We start from the raw sequence: 23,762 nt of genomic DNA on the forward strand, positions 1-23,762 counted from the left end.
CGTGTTTACCAGACTTACCATAAACTTACTTTTTATGGCTTTTTAAAAAAATGCTATGCTCTTTGAAAGCTACTCATTCAGTGTACGACCCACTTAAAGAATGGGGAGTTATGTTTCACCTTGCTGAGAACAGAGTATCTACATAAATTATTTGAAATTCTCCTGTGTAGATTTGTCTTTTCTCTCTCATTTGTTTTTTACTTAATCATTTATTTATATCAGCATGGGTATTTATTTTATACCCTGGGTTATAATCCACTATCATCCTTTTTATTTTGTTGCTCAATTTTTTCTGTCTCTGATGGTTGGAAGTCTTTCAGTTGGCTCTTGTGTCCCTTTGACATATCTCCATTTTTTATTGTTGTTGTTTTTATTTATTATTATTATTATTATTATTATTGAGATGGAGTCTTTCTCTGTTGCCCAGGCTGGAATGCAGTGGCACAATCTCTGCTCACTGCATCCTCTGCCTGCCTCCCGGATTCAAGCGATTTCTGGCTAAAAACATTGTTTTGTTTACTTTCTGGCACTACAAAGTACTCTGAGCTCATCTTGTATATTTCCTTCACCTGCACTACACATGATTTTTTTTCCCCGAAAAGTTCTGATCCCTTTTATTGAAGAATTGTATTAGAAACCAAGATCTGGGCATTGGGTGTGCTTACTGCTATTGGATTGTTGTTGATTCGGTGAAAAGAGCTAGGTATATATGTATGCCAGACCACATGTAAACATGTATCTGTAATCATTTCTGTATAAGCTTATCAGTTTATATACCAAACTAAATTTAAATTCATGCTGATGTTTCCAACAACCCTTTCCCTGTACCACATGGTTTATTCTAGCTTTCTCCTTTTGCTTATTTGTAACCTCCCAACCCAACAATGATAAAATGCTGACTTCTACCACCTGCTATTCATTTATTTGTTCAGTCTTGGTATACGTGTGTGTAGCTATTTGAAAATTATTAACACATACCCCACGAGAGACAACTTTACTATCTATAGTGCAGTGCTTATATGTCATTCCTGAGTGTCATTTTAATAGATTTCGCTCAGACTGTGACCTCTCAAGGTGATCCTTCTTATTGTAGAATCTGTATTTGTCGTTCTTGTTTCTGTAAATATGCCCTTTACAACCTGAGCAGAGTGGCTGATATATCCAGATAGATTTGCATTAAGTCTGGACCCTGCATTTGTTTTATCAACAGATGTCACTAAGACCTCCTTGCCTGTGTGCTCTTGACAACATTAATCTTCCTAAATTCTGAGATAGATATTGACTAAAGTTTCACTAGCCATGAGTTTTTATTAGGCCCTCGGGAATTCTAAATTTGACTTTTTGAAGAGATGCTATTGGGAGACACCATATAAAAGGCAACATTAAAGAAATCCTCACAATTATGACACTGAGACAGAGTGTCATTATTTAACTGGGCTGATAAGTCTACATAAAGTACCAACTAATAGAAGAAATGAACTTTAAACAAAAATCCACAGTATATCTTTTTCTTTTTTCTTTTCTTTTTTTTCTTTTTTTTTTTGAGACGGAGTTTCACTCTTGTTGCCCAGGCTGGAGTGCAATGGCATGATCTCGGCTCACGGCAGCCTCCACGTCCCAGGTTCAAGCGATTCTCCTGCCTCAGCCTCCCTAGTAGCTGGGATTCCAGGCATGCCCCAATATGCCTGACAAATTTTGTATTTTTAGTAGAGACAGAGTTTCTCCTTGTTGGTCAGGCTGGTCTCAAACTCTTGATCTCAGGTGATCCACCCTCCTCAGCCTCCCAAAGTGCTGGGATTACAGGCATAAGCCACCAAGCCCAGCCAAAATCCACAGTATATCTTATTCCCATGTGTTTCTGATACTGTAGTAAACCTTATGGCCTATATTTAAATCACAAAGTCTGTTCAGAACATGGCAGGCTTCTGTTCCTTGCTTCCATTTCATCTACTTGGCATATTAATTCTAGGAAAGCAGCTGAAGGATACTCTTTAATATGTCCTAAAATAGACTTCTTAAGTGCAACATCTTGTCAAGTTATAGATATTTTGTTGCATTCATCTGGAGTCAGTCATAAAAGTGGATTTACAATGTTAATGCCATAGAACATTTATGGTTTTGTTTTGTAATAAGCAAGACCTCATATTGGTTACCAGAATATGTTACATTAGACCCTAATAAAACAGATGAGAAATAAGTAGAGCTTTTACAATAGCTCTTGTATTTCACTCTGTATTTTCCCTTTGTGTTATTAGCTCAGCCTAAATCACTGCAGCATGAAAATAGAGATACTCAGAAAGGACATAGCATTGCTTGGGATTCAAAGAGGACCATAAAAGCATAAACTTTGAAGCTTTCTTACATATCTAAAGGAAAGCATCCTTCCTGTCACCCATAAATAAATAGAGGTGGTGCTATGAGCATAGATCTGCCTTCTGCCTTCTTAGAGTGTGGGAGAAGCCAAGAGGAATAGGCTTGGCAAGGATTCTGACCCAGCAGGTTGTTGAGTAAGGAATTGGTTCTGATGGATTCTTACAACAGTCTAACGTCCCACACTGGCTAAAGCAGTCAGCTCTCTGTAGCATACTCTGTCTCTGTGATTACCTGCCAAATGCCTACTGCAGACCTGCAAAGATTAGTTACTTCAGGGGGAGTGGTTTATTACTCCACAACACTGTTTTGAGCCAGGTCAATAATAACAGCAAAGGCACACAGCAAGCAGCTCTTGTTTCCTCTCTTATAGAAACAAAGAGCCCCACAATTCAACTGTTACTGACTGATCCTCGGCATCACTTTAACACCCTTGTGATTGCCCTTATTTGTTTTCCAGATACACCATAATTTTTTGAAATATGAATCAGCTAAATGCAATTGTATTTTCAGAGAATCAAGATCTACCATACCTTATTGTCAATTTGCAAAGAGCCTGCTGTTTATGTGTCATGCACATGAGAAATTTCTGTTTTAACAATAGATTGGAATGATGCATTTAGAAAAGTGTCTGTATTGTTTGCACATGTAAAGCCCAGGTGGGGTTAAGCAATAGAAATTCAACTAATAATAACAGTGATAATAACATGTGCTTGATTAAATGATCTTTTCTTTCTTCTCTTCTATCCTACATAGCAGTTAATTTACATTTTAATAAACTGAATAGAAAATAATGGATTTGTTATATTTTTCTATGATGTCAGCAGAGATAACCCTTTAGGGAAAGAGTAAAATATAGTGTCAGAGGAAACAATTCCCAGGTCCTAGACTTGGGCACAGGCAAGGCTAGACAGTTCTGAATCTTATCTCAAATTCTCCCTGGAAGAGCATAAAGAAACTTTAGCAGCCAGGCCTCCAAGCAAAATTGAGGGCACTTTATCCCTTTGAGGTCATTATTTAAAAAATGACCTGATTAATCTTCCTTCAATAAATCTAAGACTCAGGCAATCTAAAGGAATCTGAATTTCATCTTCTTTCCTCGATATGTTAACAATATAAAATAATTACAGCCCTTTCTATTTTGATCTGAATTGAGATTGTATCAAATTAGGTATTGAATATATAATTCTGTCAGGCAAAAATAAGCAGTGGAGAGATACAAATGTCGAGAAATCAGAAGAATATTTTCTCCAGGAGGAGTCGCATTTACCATTGCTTCCCCGAATGCTTCCTTGCTTTATGAGGAGATAGAATAATGCGGTGTTTGTTCTTTTAATTTGAAGTTAATGACAAGAATTTAGATTTGAAAAGGTACCACTGGACCTACGTGCATGGTGATGGGGTTGCATTAATGAAATCAAACAGGCATCAACAAAGGTACTTTATTGGAGCTAAACATCCTTTCAATATTTTTCAATTCTGAACATTCAAACTGGCACAATATTACTAACAACTCAGAACAAACAAACATTAAGCTAATAAGTTTTGCTAACAAATGTACTGTTGTCTGTAATGGGACTGCTCCACTAGTCGGGTAGGGCTGCTGTGTGCATGCACAGTGCTGCCTAATAGGGAGTGCCTGCATATGAATTCCTCATCTGTCCTTGCTGACTCTGTGACCTTGAACTTAGGACTCCTGATTTTAGTGGGCCAGCCAGTGTATTTCATTCTCAAATTTAGATCCGAATAAGAAGTAGACCTAGGAATATACTTGTGAGTGCACATAGAACATTCAAAGGAATTTATAAAAAATTAGAATTAATATGTACATTTAGCAAGCTTGCAGGATACAAAGTTAGTATGCAAATATCACCAGTATTCCTGTATACTAGCAACAAACAATTAAAAAATAAAAATATGTAGTAGTATCAGAAAAATCAAACACATGGATTCTGCACACTGAAAGATAAAAAAATTGCTGGGATAAATTAAGAAAACTAAATAAATGAACACTTTCTTCTAGAAATGCTCCATACCATGACCTGGGCAGCAGTTACATGAATGTGTACATATGTAAAAAGTTTTTGACCTATAAAGATTTCTGCACTTTACTATATGTGATTTATACTTCAGTGAAAAACAAAACTAACTGATAAACAAAAGACATACTGGATCGGGAACATGGTTTTGATATGTGCCCACAATGGAGAGCCTGCGTGCTGCTGCACTCAGGTAGCTGTTTATAGCCCTTGTTGAGCTTTCACAATAAGAACATGATTACTATTTAGAACCAAGGCAGCTATTTTCATAACCCACTGTGAAGCAGTTAGGCAGGTATTCTTTTGAAAGTAAATAAACACAGTCAACTACAATTATTTGGTTCCATTTAGCATATTATAAAAAGTAATGGTTTAATGATATCCTAGTGGTCCCAAATAAAGTACCACAGAAAATGATTCATAAAATTTCCTTCTCACTAATAACTCTGAGACAAGTGTTATGAAAAGGCACTAAACCCCAGGAAGCCAAAGTGTTTTCACCTTCCCACCAGGTGACAATGTTATTAGTTTATAATTCTCTATTCACTAGCCATGAAAATATAGGAGCTTTAGAGGACAGGGCAGCCTATAATAGATTTTGTTTGTTCAATAATAGATCCTTACAACATTATCTACACAGTTGCTGTGGTAAAGGAAATGGCCCTATAAAAGCCACATGACTTTCCAACTTTATGTCACATGTCCCTGCATGCTAGTTTATTAGACTTGGGGCCAGCAGGGCTGAGACTGAGGTAGTAGCTGAAGAGAGTTCTTCCTGACAGTAGGACCCTCCTGGGTGTACAGAGCCCAGGGGACTGGCAGAGTAAGAGAGCGTAGGTACTCACTTCAGATGGACACAAACACACAAACTCTGTGTTTATTTTGGAAAGAGGTGTGAGCTATTACATTGCAAATATTCCCCAGGAGCATGTATCTAGCCTCCCGGCTCTCTATATGACACTGACAGAATGGGCTTCTTTGTCATCATTTGCTGTTGGTAGATTGGGTGCCAGTACTTGTAGTCAGGGAGACAGCTGTGCACATCTGGAATGATCCCAGAGAGAAGTCCTAAACCAGGCTTGACAATGGTGCCAGGGCACTGAAGGATGCCCTGTCCTCTGTCTCCAGAAAAGCGTCTCCTCTGTAGATTTCTATACCTGCCCCTGCATTGCCACTAAGTGTGACAAGAAGAACAAGGAGTGAGGAGGCATTTGGATCCAGGTTATACCACATGCTTTCCGCACCTGTAAAATAGTGAGACTAATGTTTAGTTGGCAGGATTATAGTAAGCATTATAGCTCACTTATTAAGTATTGTATATAACAAACACTCAAGAAGTGGTAGCTATTATTATTATTATTATTATTATTATTATTGAGACGGAGTCTCGTTCTGTAGCCCAGGCTGGAATGCAGTGGTGCGATCTCGGCTCACTACAAGCTCCACCTCCCGGGTTCACGCCATTCTCCTGCCTCAGCCTCCAGAGTAGCTGGGACTACAGGCGCCTGCCACCACGCCCGGCTATTTTTTTTTTTTTTTTTTTTGTATTTTTAGTAGAGACGGGGTTTCACTGTGTTTGCCAGGATGGTCTCGATCTCCTGACCTCATGATCCGCCCGCCTCAGCCTCCCAAAGTGCTGGGATTACAGGCGTGAGCCACCACGCCCGGCCGTATTAGTATTATTGTAGATATGAAGCTATTGCCTTTACTTTAAATGCTCTTTCCCAAATATTTGCCTGATTCACTCCCTATTCTTCTTCAATTATTCACTCAATGCTCCTCTTTTTAGTGAGGTCTACTCTAACCAATCGACATGATACTGTCTCAACATACCCACTTTTTCTTTCCTGTTCTCTTGTATTTTTTTCTGTAACACTGATTTGATTGTAATTATTACATAATTTTCTTAGTTGTGTTAATTTTTAGAAATTTTCTATAGCCTTTTACAAGAATTTAAGTCCTGTGACATCAGGTATTCTTGTATGTTTTGTCTACATAATACCCCATTGAAAAAAGCAGTGCCAGATGTATCATAGGTATGAATAAATATTTGTCAAATCTTTAAAAAATTACATAACTGTGAAATTAGTTAAAAAATAATGACATTCTACTGACTATTGTTTGTATATACATATGTATACGTCTATGTACATATATTTACGTGTGTCTATACATACATATTTTTACGTTAATCTTACCCTTAATAACCTCAGAAGATAAGACACAGTTAGAAGGCACCTGACTTAAGAGAGATGACACAGTTTTCCTGGTTTGCCTTGTTTACACCTGTGTTCTCAAAATAATTGTTGCTAACACTAACTTTCTCTCTAAAAAAACGATACAAGTCATAAGTTCTATGATCACCCTAAATGAGGATCAAAAGGAAAACACTGATCTCACAGATATCCAAGAACAGTTCCTGTCTCAGTGCTGATGAATGAAGTATCCACTAGACAACCACTGGCACTGGCTTAAGAAATTTGTACTGGGGACACCAACATAATTTTTTATCTATGTAAAATAAATCTTAAATAGTAGTTATAAAAACAAGAAGAGCAAACTCAGTGTCCATAAGGCTTGTGTCTAACAGATAATTTTTCATTTGGTAAAGAACATTGTGTATTTATTCTGATATTTTTCTACAGTTTGATCCTGTTGTTGGTTGTAATGACTGCAACTTTGGGTGATGGTTTTAGTATTGACAGGACACTTTAAGGGGCTGCTGTCTTCAAGGTTATTTTGCCACTCAATTTTTGTGTTTTTTTTTCTTTAACTCTTGGTAATTTCTATGATTCTAGTAGCTTTAATATTTAGCATTTGGGGTTCTAGGCGAGCCTATAAGGGCTTGTTTAAGAGTTATCAGGCAGATGGCACAAATTTACCTCTTTTATGGTCCCAGTAAGTTGGAGAGGGAGAGAAAGAAAACCAAAGTAAGGGCCATGGGTTCTGAGTGACAGACATAAGCTACTCTGTTTAAATGAATCTGCAATTTTTGGAAGGAGGATCTTTTCTTTCTTATGTAACTTTCTATACTTATTTTGTGTGGTTTGATTTTAAAATGCCCTTCCTCTCTATCTTACTCCTCATTTCCTCTTGGAAAATGTCCTTTCAATCAGGAAAATATTGCTTTAGCAAATTACACTTTTAACAATGTCTTATCTTGCAAAGCTGGAAAATGGATTAAAATCTAATCTTCTTCCCCTTTAACCTAGCCTGGGTATTTTATATGTCACTCTCAGGGTAGATATAAGTATACCCTTTTCAAACTTTTGACTACATCTAAATAGGCCTTTAAATAGAACTCTTTAAAAATGTCCATTTTCATCCCAAATTCGATATCAAAGTCAAAACTCTTTACCGTTTCTTCTAAAGACTCAAACTGTCTAACTTCCTAAATATTCCTCTGCTAGTCTTAGCCTGGGAACCTTAGTGTCCAGTGACCTATTTAGGTTGGAACAAAGAGGGCAGCTGGCAGGGAGTGTGAGGAGCCCCATGTTGTTCTCAACCCCATATGCAGCTAAATTGCTGACTTTCCCACCTTCTAGTACTTCAAACACACATCACATCGACCCCCCACTATCAGTCAAATGAGGGAGGAAATGCTCACTGCAGAGAGAAGCAAATTTCAGGAACCAACTAAAGTCTCTGAATTATGCCAGTGATGTTTCCCAAATATATTTTTTGTTTTCCAAACCTCTTACCTTTATTTCAGCAAACCCAGTTGGTCCCAAAATTTCTCATCCATATCTAAGTCCTGAAGTCTAGGCTTCCAATATGGAGCTTATATCTAACACAATACCATTCTTGCGAACCTGCTTGGCAGTAGGGGAGTTTTTGATCACCTGTGACATAGGTAGAAATGATTGCAGGGTTTTTGAAATTCACAGGTAAAATCTAAAGGCTAAAATTAATGTGTAGTGTGACTCTTCCATCAAGAAACATTTTACCTGAGTTTCCAATAACTAGCAAATCTGATTTAAATATTTCTGCCCCATCAACCATATATAAGAAGAGATTCATACTGACCAGTTCTAACTCTGGATTTTTGGGGCCCTAGAAATGAAAAAAAAATAGTGGAATCACCAAAAGAAAATACCATGGTTTAGATAATGCATAAATTGAATTCCTGTAAACTGTAGATTGTCGTAAAGGAATCAAAAAATGTTTTTCCAGTACCATGATATAGGAAGATTTTTAATATAAGTTCCTGTGAACAAAGAGGGAGTAAGAGTTATTTCCATTACTCCTTCGGGATTTCTTCACAATATTCGAAAGTCCTTTATTTTCACCTCTATGGAGTTTGTTTTATATCTCATAAAACCATTATTGAATAGAGAGAATAAAACTGAATAAATCATTTGCAGGTGGAATCTGCTAGAGCTAGCCACAAGTACAAAGCTTGCACAGGTGGGCGTGGCTTCTGCCAGTGTCATTGCTCATTCCCTTCCTCTGAGAACCCCCAAAAGCATTTGAGAATTAAACCTGGGAGCCTAGTCTTTATTATTGTGACCTTGGTAGTGATCTATTTTTATTGTTACAGGCAATGAAAGCTTAGAAGAAAACTATGTCCAGGACAGTAAGATGGGGTTTGTCATCAATGCCATCTATGCCATGGCACATGGGCTGCAGAACATGCACCATGCCCTCTGCCCTGGCCACGTGGGCCTCTGCGATGCCATGAAGCCCATCGACGGCAGCAAGCTGCTGGACTTCCTCATCAAGTCCTCATTCATTGGAGTATCTGGAGAGGAGGTGTGGTTTGATGAGAAAGGAGACGCTCCTGGAAGGTAATCTTTTCAGTAATCAATCTAAGTAACCTTGTGAGCCTTCCTGTGCCAGACAGATGGCAACTGTGGTTTCATCTGGTTCCATGGTTTCTGGGTGCCATGCGGATAGATACAACTAGGTAGCAAAAAGTCCAGGGATAATATCAGATGAAATTACCAAAGACCACACCACTTTTTAAAACATTAAAATACTTCTTTTTCAACACCCAATACCCAGTATTCTACCAGTGCCACCCCCTTACTCAGCTATCACTTGACCCTTTTTCCAGAATGCTTGGGACCTTCCTGCAAGCCCAGGAACCTAAAGAAATTACACTTGGCCAGCAGAAACTTCTCAGACCTTGCCAGCACCAGGCCAGCATCTTTCTGATTGATTGACTATATACCATTCTGGTTATGAAATATTTTGAATATTACACCTGGTTAAAGAGCTCAATATGCAAATAGAACTAAGTCCTGCATATGTGTCCCTTCTCCTCAGGCTAACCTATGTTTGTGCTAACATATGTCTTGGAGCAAGAAAGGAAACAACTTTCTTTTTGGGATTGAGCCCCTATGGCTTATTAATCAAACAAAAAGCAGATGAAAAGTAAACCGAAGTATATATAAAATCCTCTCCAAGCCATTTTACATACAGTCTGCTCTGCAATACTTGTTTTGATACTACCAGTTAGCTCAAGCATAATTGGTACATAGGAAATTTGGTTAGTATCAAGAATAGTTGTGTTCATTCATAAACAGTTTCTTAGGAAAGGCATAATCAGAATGGCAGAAGAATTAACACCTTCAGGAGGAAGGAAAAAGGCCCTCAGCTTGGCTACCACTCAGCAAGCCCAGGGTCTTATAGGCCCTGTCACCTGTCAGTCTACGATGTCCCAGACTTAGAGCTTTTTAGAAAAGCATATGCTGTGTTCAAGTGGAACATCAAATCATTTAATCTTCATTGCTGTAGGTGGATCATTGTCTTTCTTTTACAGATAATAAAACTGGGTATCAGAGAAACTAAGGAACTCACCTAATGTCCACAGATTGCAAGCGGTGGAGGCAAGTGCTCTCACTCTGAGGCTTCTAATCTTTTGCAACATCACACTGCCTTTTAGCAGATCCTAAAATTAGGCAACGTGGCTGGCAATCTTCTTTTTGGTTTTTGAGAAAGAGTCTCACTCTGTTGCCCAGGCTGGAGTGCAGTAGCACAATCTCGGCTCACTGCAATTTCTGTCCCCCAGATTCAAGTGATTCCCCTGTCTCAGCCTCCCAAGTAGCTGGCACTACAGGTGTGCACCACTACACCTGGTTACTTTTCTTGTATTTTTAGTAGAGATGGGGTTTCACTGTGTTGGCCAGGCTCATCTTGAACTTCTGACCTCAAGTGATCCACCCACCTTGGCCTCCCAAAGTGCTGGGATTACAGGCGTGAGCCACTTTGCCCGGCCTGGCAACCTTCTTAATGTCATTTCAGAAGTACTGTAAGGGACTGTTTGACCCTAAGTAAGTCTCCATGTATCTCTTTGTGTCAGCTTGAAGTCCTGCACTTAGGGAGTACCTTGTGAGAGCTAAGTGGATTCTCCCTGTTAAAATCTGACAGCTCTAGGAAGAACAAACGATATCAGTCATTGTCAGCAATTAAAATTATCAATTTATCAGATTTCTTCCAAGCTGCTAGTTAGATGGGAGCAGGTTTTGATTGGAATGCGAGTGAGGTAGATGGAATGATTCAGGAACTGGGCATGTGAAAAGCTTCGAGGAAATGGTACCAGGAGCAACAAGTGAGTCTGAGGTTCAGAACATTGACTACCTGCCTCTGTAAACCCTCTTTCATCCTGTGTCCCACTGGACCCTAGGCTCAATAAGGGGTCAGAATTAGAATGTAAACCTTCCTTCATGATTCCCAAAGATAACATACAATGTGCCTAGCACAAGGCCAGATGCATTTTTGACACTTCATGTATTCAAGTTTACTCCTCTTCTCTCTCTTTACAAGTTATCTAAAATGTCGGTGCATAATTTTAGCTTGTTTCTTCTCCATCTTTAATTAAATATTCAAATGTTACTTAAGCTTTCCCCTGGGTCTTTTCTTAGGGATCATATCCTTCTGCTTGCAATTGGTTGGCATAATCCGTTTTCAATTTCTGTTTCGAAAATCTCCCTGTACTTCCTCCTCCTGTCATACCATCGTTCATGCTTTTGGTCCCTCTTGTAATTATTTCAGTTAATCATCACACAATGTAAACTGAATGCATTGAGAGGATGTTGTAAATATGTAATTTATAGCATAAAAATTCCAAAATAAAACCCAACATCCGTGGAAGGAACCCTGGGGTCAAAGGAAAACGGCAGTGTTCAGTAATACACACAGTATGAGGAAGGCTTCTTAAAATGAAGTCAGTATTTTTCCCTGGATATTTTTCCATAGTTTTTTTCCCAGCTTTTGGGACTTTAAAAAAAAAAATGTGTTTTATACCAAAATATTGTGAATTTTTTTTGTTTCTAAATGCTAATGAAGTGTGAACTGATTTCTCTTATGAAAAAGCAAATGAGGAAGCTAAAATAAAAGTCTTGGGAAACTGATTTAAAGGAAAAAGACATTCTAGAGCCAGCATTGCAGCAAAGCCTTCTTTGTATGTGAGAAGCTGTAATAATGTAATCTGAAATAAAACACAAAAATTCCTGGAAATGAAAGTGGAAATTACTCACATCAAGCACTCACAACAGCACAACAGGTTCTATAGCTCTAATGAATCTAAAATGGAAAGATATCAGAGGTGTAGATTAGTGTCATTGATCAGCAGGATGAGTGTAAGCCAGCAGCCCACGGTTAATTCTCACTTGGATATCACTCAGAAAGATACTCTGAAGAACTTTCTGGTATGTCTAGCAACTGGGGGATAATAACTCTTTATTAGTCAAAAGTCAACACAGCAAAGAGATGAATAATGTGCTCTGGGTGTACCATTCTCTCTTCTCATTCTAAGTGCATTTTGTTTACCTGGCAAAGGAGAGCTTTCTTTACTTTCCCAGAATACCTTTTCTTTTAGGGGACAACTATTTGTAGAAATTGCAAGAATCTGGATGTGGAGAAGCCATTAGCTACCCTGTGGGTGACAGAATGCATTTGCACATTAAGAACAAGCAGAAAACCCAATCAACTGACATTCCTTGTCTAGATTGAAAAACAAACAAACAAACAAACAAACTAGGCCAGATACAGCCAATAGATTTCAGATGCCAACTTAGTTTGATTGGCTGTAGCCTCCTGGAGTGTTAGGCTGAGAGGGATTGTGAGCATGAGTCAGTTTAGAGAGAAAGAATTGCAGGAAGGATTAAGCAGGGGCGTGTGAGAGGGGCGAGGGATGAAGAGAGCTGATGAAGAAGAGTATGTGTTGATTAATTGCCATTTCCTTCAGTCAAGCACAAAGAGCAAGAGGCCGTGACTCATCTTCTAGTCCAGGAGGACGAGCACTTTGCATAGGTACTGCAGAATAGAATCCCACTTTGCAGAACTAGTAAGGAGCAACCAAGCATGCAGCTTTGGGAAACTGCAGCATTAATTATAGAGTGAATAGCAACATGGAAAGGAGATGTAAGAATGCCGGAGTTCCCATGACTGAGATATAAATGGTTATGCCAGTACAAAGTTGTTCTCCAGTATTCGTATAGTAATGAAAATAACCAGAGTATTTTAGGGCATTAATAGTAATAGAAATATGAATGAAATCATGCTATATTGACTTATAGATTGTCTTCCTTCATTTGGGATGCTGTAGCAAAATATCATAAACTGTATGGTTCATAAATAACAGAAATGTATTGCGCACAGTCCTGGAGGCTGGAAAGTCCAAGAACAAGACACCAACAGATTTGGTGTCTAGTGAGGACCTGCTTTCTGGTTCACAAATGGCACCTTTTAATTTTGTCCTTGTGTGGTGGAAGGGGCAAGAAAGCTTTTTAAGGCTGCTTTTACTAATCTCATTCATGAGAACCTTGTCCTCATGGCCTAATCACCTCCTGAAGGCCCTTCCTCCTAATACCATCACCTTGGGGGTTAGGATTTTCAGCATATGAATGGAAGGGGGTGAACATAAGCATTTCGACCATAGGACATATGCATTTGTCCTGAATATAAAGCAGTTTTTTACATGCCTATCTTAATAAATCCCCACAAGAACCACGTGAGGCTTAAAGAGTTTAGTGGCATTCCTAAGTAGTATAATCTACTGTTAAAATGTTAGAAAAGAGACCAGCTTGTACATTCTGATGTTAGATCTTGTGTTCTTTAGATTGCATTGTAGAATGTCCTATACCATATACATATATGGTGTGTGGTGTATAACATGATGTTTTGATATACTGTATGTATATAGTAATGATTACTATAGTGAAGAGTTCTAAGTGCAGGTTTTGCCATTGTGTAGTGTTCCGGCATTTCAAATTACTGAAATAACTGATACCAGTTATTTGGTTTCAAAAATATTTATCCTAATCAGGGAAGAGATTAGTTTAAATGTCAGTGCACAAGACATTAAATCCTCAACATCCTTACTAATTAAAGATGCCTTTCTCAGATTTCTTGCTCTATTAGCACCTTAAAAACGTTCCAGACTTGGTAAAACTCACCCCTTTTAATACAGTGTAATGAAAATGACAACTTAATGTGAAAAAGAAATTTGGATTAAAGTAATCAAATAAAAAATTAATGTTCTTATTGATACTTATGCAAAGAATAACTTAATAAACCATAATTGGAAGGACATGATCAACTTAGCAAACACAGCATTATTTTTTGGAGGATAAGCAGAGAGAAAAGTACAAGAGTAATTTAATTTTTAGTGAATATGGATGATACACAGAGACTGAAGCATGGAATATACACATTTGGGATAATCAGAGGAAACATAAGAAATAAGCTAAAATATTGGCAGTAGCTGATTTAAGATGATTCTAGCTTTCTCTTGTTTCTATTATTATCTACTTACCAACTTTCTTTGTTTTCTACATTATGTCTATATTCTATAAGACATGCACATTGTGCTCTTTGTAGGTATGATATCATGAATCTGCAGTACACTGAAGCTAATCGCTATGACTATGTGCACGTTGGAACCTGGCATGAAGGAGTGCTGAACATTGATGATTACAAAATCCAGATGAACAAGAGTGGAGTGGTGCGGTCTGTGTGCAGTGAGCCTTGCTTAAAGGGCCAGATTAAGGTAAGCCACAAATGCATTCTTGCATGGTATCTGTGAGGAGGTTGGCTGCCTGGACATTAGTAAAGAACAACACAGACAATTTTAAAAACATGACTGTCCAGAAAGGGTGTGCCAGGCTTACGGTTTTGGCTCTTGAGTTTAGGTAAAACTGAAAAGACAAAGATTAGGAAACAGAGTGAGTAAACTCTTAGAATATTTGCATAGTCTTTACTTGAATCACAATGATGGACTGGAATCTTTAACACAATCTTGGCAGGAAACGGATGAGTAATCAAATTTTAAAAATCAAAAACAGAAGTAAATGTGAAAACCAAAGCCAATAATAGTGCTTAGTCATAGTTCTAGCTATTGTTAAAGAAAGCAGAAGCTGAACAATGCTAAATAAGCAAACAACCAAAATACCAGAAGTTGAAATAAGGTAACACAGACTGCTTATCATTTTCCGTTTCTCTACCTAGTCCTTTGATTCTTTTGAAACTGGCATTTTTTTCTACACAAGACAGCGTCCCCACTTTCTAACTATTTTCAGGAACTATTTGGAGGGTGGGGTGGGGCAAGTGAGTAACTATGACATCAGTATATATAGAAAATGACAACAAACAAGCATCAAATCCTCGGCGGGGTGTGCTAAAGAGGCTTCTTGATGAAGAAAGCATGGAGGCAACACTCTCTGTATCCTGGGCTATTTAAAACCAAACTGGGGGATGCACTAGGAAATGGAGCATGGGGGAGGGATTGTGAATGGCAGGGTATGGATTAGATGACCTAATAGGTCTTTCCCATCCCTAATTTTCTGTGATTCATCTTGAGGCACAGACAGGCTGTCACGTAAATGTCTCACAGCACAGCTGGAACTGGGGTAGATCAGGCGTGAGGCTTTGGCTCCTGCCATGCTGACATGCCGCCATACCATTCTTTGCTTGGGAGCTGCAAAAACACCCACGGAGGAGAGATGCTCTGATAAGTTCACTGTAGGGTCCCCAGGGCAAGAATCCAGTCATATAATGCTAAGTTTAGACAGAGGCTGGACATGCTTTATCTCAACTGACTAAAGAAAATGCAGGATCTGCAACCTGTACCAGCTTTTGGCAGCTGAGAAGAGCTATCCTGGTGGACTCAAATTCTCAGTCACTCCAGCCACTTGGACAAACAAAGAAACTTCTGAGATGAATCATCCTAGTTTTAAGTATCTTGTGCCTTCTCTGCAGAAGTTATATTAAAAATATTTGATAGTTGTTATGACAACCAGTCCATCAGCATAGACTCCATTCTCATGCTGTGACACAGTACTGGAGGCCTCATGCCATGGCTATGGTAAATCTTTGAGTTGGTGGATCATGGGAAGGTTTGGCCAATGTGTTCTACATGGCTGGGGTCATGTGGGGGATTCAGGAGACATGGAGACACTGCTAGCTTCCAAGCAGTGCAGAAGTATTTCAGTAGTCTAAGAATGTGTAAAAGTAGTATGTATGGGCTGATTCCTGCCTAGGTGGAATACTTCCACATGAGGCTGCTGATGATATAAGGTATGTTCTCTGAAATCCACAGGCCCCACATTTCTCCTTGCCTGTTATCATGAGATGCCAGACCAAGGCATTCTGGTTGCATCATCTTTTCTGGATAGTGGGAAAAAACAGGATTATCTGTGGACTGAAGTCATAAGGTGGGGAGAGGACAGAAGCCCTGAGCACATGCACTTCTGCCACCCAAAGGATGTCACATGTTGGCTCAGGCTGCCTCTCCAGTGTGGGTGTAGCATTGAGTCTATTGTGCAGACAGTTACTGGGAAACAGTTTTTGGAACTGCAAAGTTCAGTTTTGCAGGTTATATATGGAAAAAATAAAACCTGGCAGGAGAAAACAAATTGTTGCAAGGATTTGCTGTCCTCAAGCTCCCTTTCACAATTCCTTACTGTTACTCTGACTGCCAGGTGACCATGAATGGCTGCTCACATACCACGTGTGCTCCCCTTTACACCTTCCAGAGGAGAGGCCTTTGTTCTCCCCAGTTCAGGGGCAAGGCTGTCCGCATTTGTCCCTGCACCTAGACACTGAAGTGTTTCTGCCATCATGTTTGTGCTATGCCCATGCGTGTTATCGAAGGAGATCCCAGAAGTTGTTGCTGAGCCATTACAGAGCATTCACTATAAATGCAAAGCTCCTGGGGGCCAATTTTAGAAAATTGTATACCCTGCAGAAGGAAAATATGCATGCTCTCAATACCAACCTGGAATGGAGGTGAGGGGGGATGTTTGTTTTGTTTCTCATAAGCACCTTGGGAGGTATGGAAACAAATGAAATTTGAGTCGTATTTACCAAATAATATTATGCACCTTCTAACATCACTAATTTGCCACCTACCAGGCCCAGGATGCATACAGCCAGATCAGTAGCCACTGTCAAGATATAAGAGAAACAGGCAGCTTGCAAGGTGATTATAGGACATACACTTGTATTAACTGGGAAATACAGCCTTTAGGAAAGGGTTATTTTAAATATCAAATCCATTTAAACTGCTAAAATAATAATTTGATGTCTTTTCTGATAACCCACAGAACTTTCTTAAGATCATTTCCTTTGAAGTAGTCAAAAATCCAGTTTTCTTATGTTATTGATTTTTAGAATTATAAATATATCTTATAAATATAATATCTCATGGAAGAAGAGAAAAATTTTTGTCAAAGCACAAACACAGGTGAATAAAATAATACTTTTTATTGTTGTGTGTAATCTTAGGGTCCAGTCAGGAAAAAAAGAGCCCATGTCAGATGTTTTACTAGGGGAAATTTAATAGAAGAAAATGGTTACAAAAGTAAAATGGGGTACTGAGGCAACTCAAAGGTGACCAACAGCAGCATCTACTCCCACTCTAGAGCTAGAGGGACCAAAGGAAACCTCACAGCTCCTACCTCTGAGCTATCCCTGAAGTGGGAGAGTGAGGGCACCCTGGTTTTTCTCTTCTGCCTCCCATTAGTTGCTCCTATTTTACCAAACCCATCCAGAAGACAGCTGGCAAGAGATCCTGGAAAATGTAGTTCACAAGTATCTTAGCTCAGGTTCCCTTGAACTTTACCAACTATGCAAGGATTAATGGAAGATTCAATCCTAGAGAAACAAGAATAAGGAGGAAAGGGAAGTGAGGTATGGAAGGATGGGGAAAAGCAAAACAAACAAAATAAGGTGACACGTTATTGAGCAGGAGATTGCTTCACTGAGCATAACTAATCACGTGGCCTCAAGAGGTCACTGGATAGGCTACTTGGACTATTGGAGGAAGGATGGGAGAGGAATGAAAGTGTTCACTTCATCCTATTTTCTGCTTCGTGTGGCCAAAGTTTATGCTCACAGGAAGTTACAGGCAGCTACTGAGGAAGCCAGAGCCCAGGACTTGTAACACAACACTTCTTCAGATTCTGAAAGCAATGTGAGGAGTGAGAGCCTAGGTGGGTCTCCTATGGTCTGACCTGGGTCCTGCTATGGTGAGTCCAACAGGGGCAGTTCTGGAGCCCAGAGCCTACTCAAAGGGAGAGAGAGACAGCAAGAGATGACAGAAGATGAACGAGCAGTGACTGAGACTGCAGTAGCAGTCATAACAGCAATGTCTAGAACTCTCCGAGTGCTGATAGCCAAGGGCCCAAGACACAAGTACAGCCAAAGAGAGTCTGGGGCAACAGATAAAATCTGAACAGTGTTATGCAAGCAAACATCAGGGGCCTTGTGTGTGTGCTGGTCTCACATACAGAACCCACTGCTGTTTTCCTTGCTGTAGTGAAGGACAGGAAAGGGATAGAAAGGGGAGGAAAGGTAAAGGAAAAGAAAATGCTGGAAAGGAGAAGGGAAGTAATGGAGATCAGGGACTAACATTGGTCAAGTATGTTCATAAGCAAGTACAATAGATGATTTACAGACATCATTTCAATTACTCCTTAAAAGGACCCTTTTAAAGCAGGTATTATCATCCCCCCATTTTATAGACGAGGGAATCTGAGACCCAGAGGGATTGAGTCACTTGCCCCTAAGCTCTCTCAGCTAGAAAGTGCCAAAGCTGGGCTTGGAGCCAGCTCAAAGCTGTTATCATCCCACGGACACATGTTGTTCAACTATCTTTCATTATATGAACTGGCACATTTCCTTCAAATGCATATTTCAATTTCTAAGCCTTATTTTTTCAATAGCTCACAATAAAATCATAAGTAATAATCCACTTTTCAAATGCCGAGGGAACAGAATCCAGAATTCAGCAAGCAATATTTGTGAAGGAGGCTGGAAGAGTTTAATAGAGACTGAGACATTGACAGAGAAATGAGGGAAAGGATACTGAAGATTGATTTCACTGGCCTCCTGTTCTTTCTTCCCCTCTCTCCTCTCTCTGCTCTCTTCTCCTGCTTTCTTTTTCGTCTTAAGTTTGTATTTGAATTCTTTTCTCCAAGATGTTGGTTTTGGGTTGGGAGGTTGCGGTAAGAGAATAGGGGTAACCTTACCTCTTCTTATCATCACCCAGCCAATCATGACAGAATTCTGGAGATATTAGGTGAATGTGGCACACATCATAAATGTTTCTCCTCATTTACACATGCCCTATTGCTGTAAAGTGGCACCTTATTTATATAGAACAAAGTCCACTTACACATATCTTACACACTGTAGACTTTAGAATTAACTGTTTTCATTTATGAAATAAGACATTCCAGCCGGGTGCGGTGGCTCACGCCTGTAATCCCAGCACTTGGGGAGGCCGAGACAGGCAGATCACGAGGTCAGGAGATCGAGACAATCTTGGCTAACATGGTGAAACCCCATCTCTACTAAAAATACAAAAAGTTAGCCAGGTGTGGCGGCGGGCGCCTGTAGTCACAGATACTCAGGAGGCTGAGGCAGGAGAATGGCATGAACCTGGGAGGCAGAGCTTGTAGTGAGCCGAGATAGCGCCTAGGCGACGGAGCGAGACTCCATCTGCAAAAAAAAAAAAAAAAAAAAAAAAAAAGACATTTCATCTGATTTGTTGGAATTATCTACTAGAGACATAAAATTTTCATCTTAAAAGGCATTAGAAATGTGGCCCTAAGAAAAGAAGACTGCTTAATTTAAACCTCTAGCGTGCTCCTTGCTCAATTTTAGCTTCTTATATGACTGATTTTTTCATGGGTGAGCAAAGAGGCCAAAGAGCAGATTCATTGAGAATCAAAGCAAAGGGAACATGATCATTCTCATTACGACCTAAGATACGCTTAAGAGAGTCCACTAAGAAACCATTTATATTTGGCTGGAATTGGAACGTTAAATGTGCCCAGGTTTGTGCTGCAAGCATTATTAAATAATGCTGCTACAGGAGTTCATATCTGGCTTTTCCTGTTAGTAGATATAGCTACTTGAGACAAATTGCCAGTGGAGAAAACTTATAATTTCTAATAATATCCTTCTTTAAAAAAATTAAATTGCTCATATTAATTTTCAGATCGACACCTTTCACCATAGGCCATTGATTAAAATGTAGCCAAGTTATGTTCGGTCATGTCTCTTCAAGCCTCTGCAGAGATTGGGGTTAGGGTCTCAGATTCCAGAGCATTTGTCATCAGCAACCTAAGATCCTTCCTTAGCTCCCTTATTTTAATATCATTTCCCTCTTCCTCTGTACATTTTCCTGCTATTCAAAGAGCTCTCTATATTTACAGTTGCTTAGTTAACCTAGCTTCTGCATTACTGGGTAAAAGATGCTGTTTATCTGGAAGCTTGGATACCCATTCTTGACCACAATAGTCAAGCAATTAGTACAACCCTACCTTTCCTGATAATAAGAAAAGGAATGTGATAAGGTGAAAGTTGATACTCTAGAACGTAATATAAAATCTATGTGTATGTGTCTATGTATGTGTATGTATGTATACATATGTGTGGGTATATTATTAATATATTTCTACTATGTGTAATCAGTCCTTCCTGTTGCTTTATACAGAAACAGCTACATAAAATAGATGTGTTCTCAGCTATTTAAATGGATGATATCCTCAAGGAGAAAAACAACTTTAATAATGTGATAGATGAAACTTGTATTCTATGGAAATCAGCTAGATGAACTTTGAAAAGCCTTATCATTTCCACTTTGCAGTGATGGAAACATTGCAACATGTTTGTCCAAATATAGGATAACAAAAATATGCTGTAACACCATTTCCTGATAAGAGCTACCACTCAAAAGATATTGCCCCTCTGATCTCACTGGCAGTGGTTGGAAGGTTGAGGAAATGGCAGCCTAAAAAGGCAGGGGAAAATGAGGTTGGGAAGAGGATAGATGACGCATCCGCTTCTACCTTTCCTATTCTCACACTGAATCCAAGTAGCTCATCTGCTGATTTGCGTCTAGGTCACATTGTAAATCATGCTGGGTTGACGATTTTATACTCAATTTTTCCATCTGCAATTGCTCCAAGTTCAGAGTTTAAAGTGTGTCACATTGTGACTGTATTTCCTTTTACCTCTAGCTATTTATTTTTGTTTTTAGGGGCTACACCATAGAATATAGAAATAGTTTCTTTCTCCTTCAGTGCATGTGCTTCAAAATTGCTTGTATGCATTTGCTTTCCTCCACGACAGTGTGAGGAGGAATTTTGTCTTGAATATGATAGCAAGAGAATTGTTTAGACCGAAATCTACCTCAAGTAAATTATCCTATTCTGCAAACAATCATCACTATCTGATTACTACCTGATTGGCACTGGCATATCATGATCCTGTCCCCATGACCCACTCCAGCCAGCCCAGCTGGCTATAGCTTAATGAGATTATTCCTTTTTCTTTAACTATTTCATGCCTACTAACGTGGATTATCTTTGAACACTTTTTACATCTGTAATGAGTATTTTTATTCTTGTCCAGCTGTGTCTTAAAATTTTGACCAAATTAATGAATACCCCTCTTTTGTTCTCATTTTGAAACATAAAAGAAAATATTAAAAAATAGTACAATAATTACTCGCATATCCACCAATCTCATTCCAGAATTATAAATCTTTTACCACGTCACGCCTCTCTCTCTCTGTCTGTCTTTCTCCCTCTTCTTCTATTTTTTTTTTTGGAACAATTTAAAGGGTAAAAATATCATCAAATTTTATACCTTAATACCTCAGCTTACATCTTCTAATAAGGACAATTCTCGTATAATTATCAAACCAGCTAAGAAAGTTAACAATAACATCTTCAGCCGTAACTGTCACATCCACCCCAGCTTTTTTCCCTCTTTGTGAATCAAAACAAACTAACCATCTAAATCATATAGTTAATGTAACCATTTTGGCATCCAGTAAAACAATGATTCAGTTCCTCCACTGTGTAATATCTTCTCAATTCTACTGCAAAATGGCAAGTTCTGAGTACAAATTGCCCACAGGCATATCAAAGAATCTTGTACTTGAGAAGTCTATAATTATGTAATGATGAGATCTGCCTGTGCTACTAAAATTTTGAAAAGGAATTGAAGTCCAAACATTGTCTTTAGTGTCTTATTGTGAATGTAAAAAAAAAAAATGAAATTACTGTAGTATCTTTGAATGAGGGGGAAACTTTGCAAACACAGTCATAGTGAAAAATTCCATGGAAATATCATTAATTTATCCACAACCACTATGAGTAATGCCCACACCTTCACCACTCCCACTCTGACCTATATCTGTGCTGTTCTCTTGGTCACTGAACTTTTTTGTTATTACCTCAGATCCAGCCCCTTCATCACTTTCAGGGACAGATCCCCATGGAGAAATGCTGTGAATCATGGGCTATTGGGCAGAACAGGGGACACAGCAAGGCTGACATGTCTTTGGTGGCAGTGATGTAAGTGAGCCACATTTAATTTTTTAAGTAGACATTTATTGGAGTATAATATACACACAGAAAAGTAGCGGAGGGCAGCACAAGTATGAAAATGCAGGGTACTCATCCTACCTAGCCTTGCTCTAGCTGTCCCCTCTGCCTAGAACACTCTTTCACCAGATAGCTACGCCCTTTCCCTCCCTCAAGATTTTACTTAAGTGGCAACATCTTAGTGGGACCTTACCTGACCACCATATGCAAAATGGTAACCCCGTATTTCAGGTGTCTTCCTATCAGGACGAGGACCAGAGTGAGGCAGGCACCTATGGTACAGACTTCAAGGAGGCGGTCACTCTCAAGGTCCTGCAAGCTGGGTGAGGACTTGCACGTTCCTGAGGGAGAAAGTCTCTTTAAATTTGGTCCCTGGACATTTCCCTTGCCTCATCTTGGTTTCTCCCCTGTGACCTCTTCCTCTTTCTTGCTTTAGTTTTTCCAAAGCCTTTTTTTGTAGAATGACAGCTCCTCAAAGGTGGGGATAGTATGTTTTGTTCACTGATTATTTTGAGCTTTGATACAGTGCCTGACACATTGCATGTAGGCTAGGCAATCAAATGCATATTTCAAATGAATGAATGAATGAATGAGTCAATGAATGACTGAATAAATATGCTCTCCATAGGCATTTTTATTGACACATAATAATCGTACATATTTATGGGATACACATGATATTTTAAAACATGCACACAATGTGTAATGATCAAATCTGGGTCAGTGGGATATCCATCTCCTCAAATATTTATCATTTCTTTGTGTTTGGGAATATTCCAATTGTTCTCTTCTAGCCATTTTAAAATATACAATAAATTATTGTTAACTATAGTCCCCCTATTGTGCTATCAAACACTAGCATTTATTTTTTCTATCTAACTGTATTTTTATACACACTAACCAGTCTCTCTTCATTCACCCCTCTCCTTTCCCCTTCCCAGCCTCAGGTAATCAGCATTCTATTTTCTACCTCCATGAGACCAACTTTTAAAACTCCCACATATGAGTAAGAACATGCAACATATTTCTTTCTGTGCTTTGCTTATTTAACATGATGTCCTCCAGGCTCATTCATGTTTCTGCAAATAACAGGATTTCATATACCTATTGGCCATTTGTATATCTTCTTTTGAGATATGTCTAGGTTTTTTTCCCCATTTTTAAAATCAGGTTATTTGTTTTCTTGCCCTTGAGTTGTTTGAGTTATTTACATATTCTGGTTATTAATCTGTTGTTGAATGGATAGTTTGCAAATATTTTTGCCCATCCTGTAGGTTGTCTCTTCACTGTGTTAATTGTTTCCTTTGCTGTGAAGGAGCTTTTTAGCTTGATATAATCTCATTTGTCTATTTTTGCTTTTGTTGCCTGTGCTTTTGAGGTTTTATCCAGAAAATCTTTGCCGAGACCAATGTCTTGAAATATTTCCCCAATATTTTTCTCTAGCAGTTTCATAGTTTCAGCTCTGACATTTAAGTCTCTAATCCATTTTGAATTTACTTTTGTATAT

General features: G+C 38.9%; 1 protein-coding gene across 5 annotated transcripts in view; it reads left to right on the top strand.

Annotated features, from left to right (window-relative positions):
* GRM1 (glutamate metabotropic receptor 1) overlaps nucleotides 1-23,762 on the top strand; it is a 410,378-nt gene that overhangs the window by 316,211 nt on the left and 70,405 nt on the right. For all 5 annotated transcript variants that reach the window (XM_054685492.2, XM_009451747.5, XM_009451743.5 and 2 more), the window contains 2 exon segments: nucleotides 8,950-9,196; nucleotides 14,235-14,403. In XM_054685492.2, the coding sequence (XP_054541467.1) occupies nucleotides 8,950-9,196; nucleotides 14,235-14,403 (416 nt within the window).

The sequence above is a fragment of the Pan troglodytes genome, chromosome 5, assembly GCF_028858775.2.
Source record: "Pan troglodytes isolate AG18354 chromosome 5, NHGRI_mPanTro3-v2.0_pri, whole genome shotgun sequence".
Classification (NCBI taxonomy): domain Eukaryota; kingdom Metazoa; phylum Chordata; class Mammalia; order Primates; family Hominidae; genus Pan; species Pan troglodytes.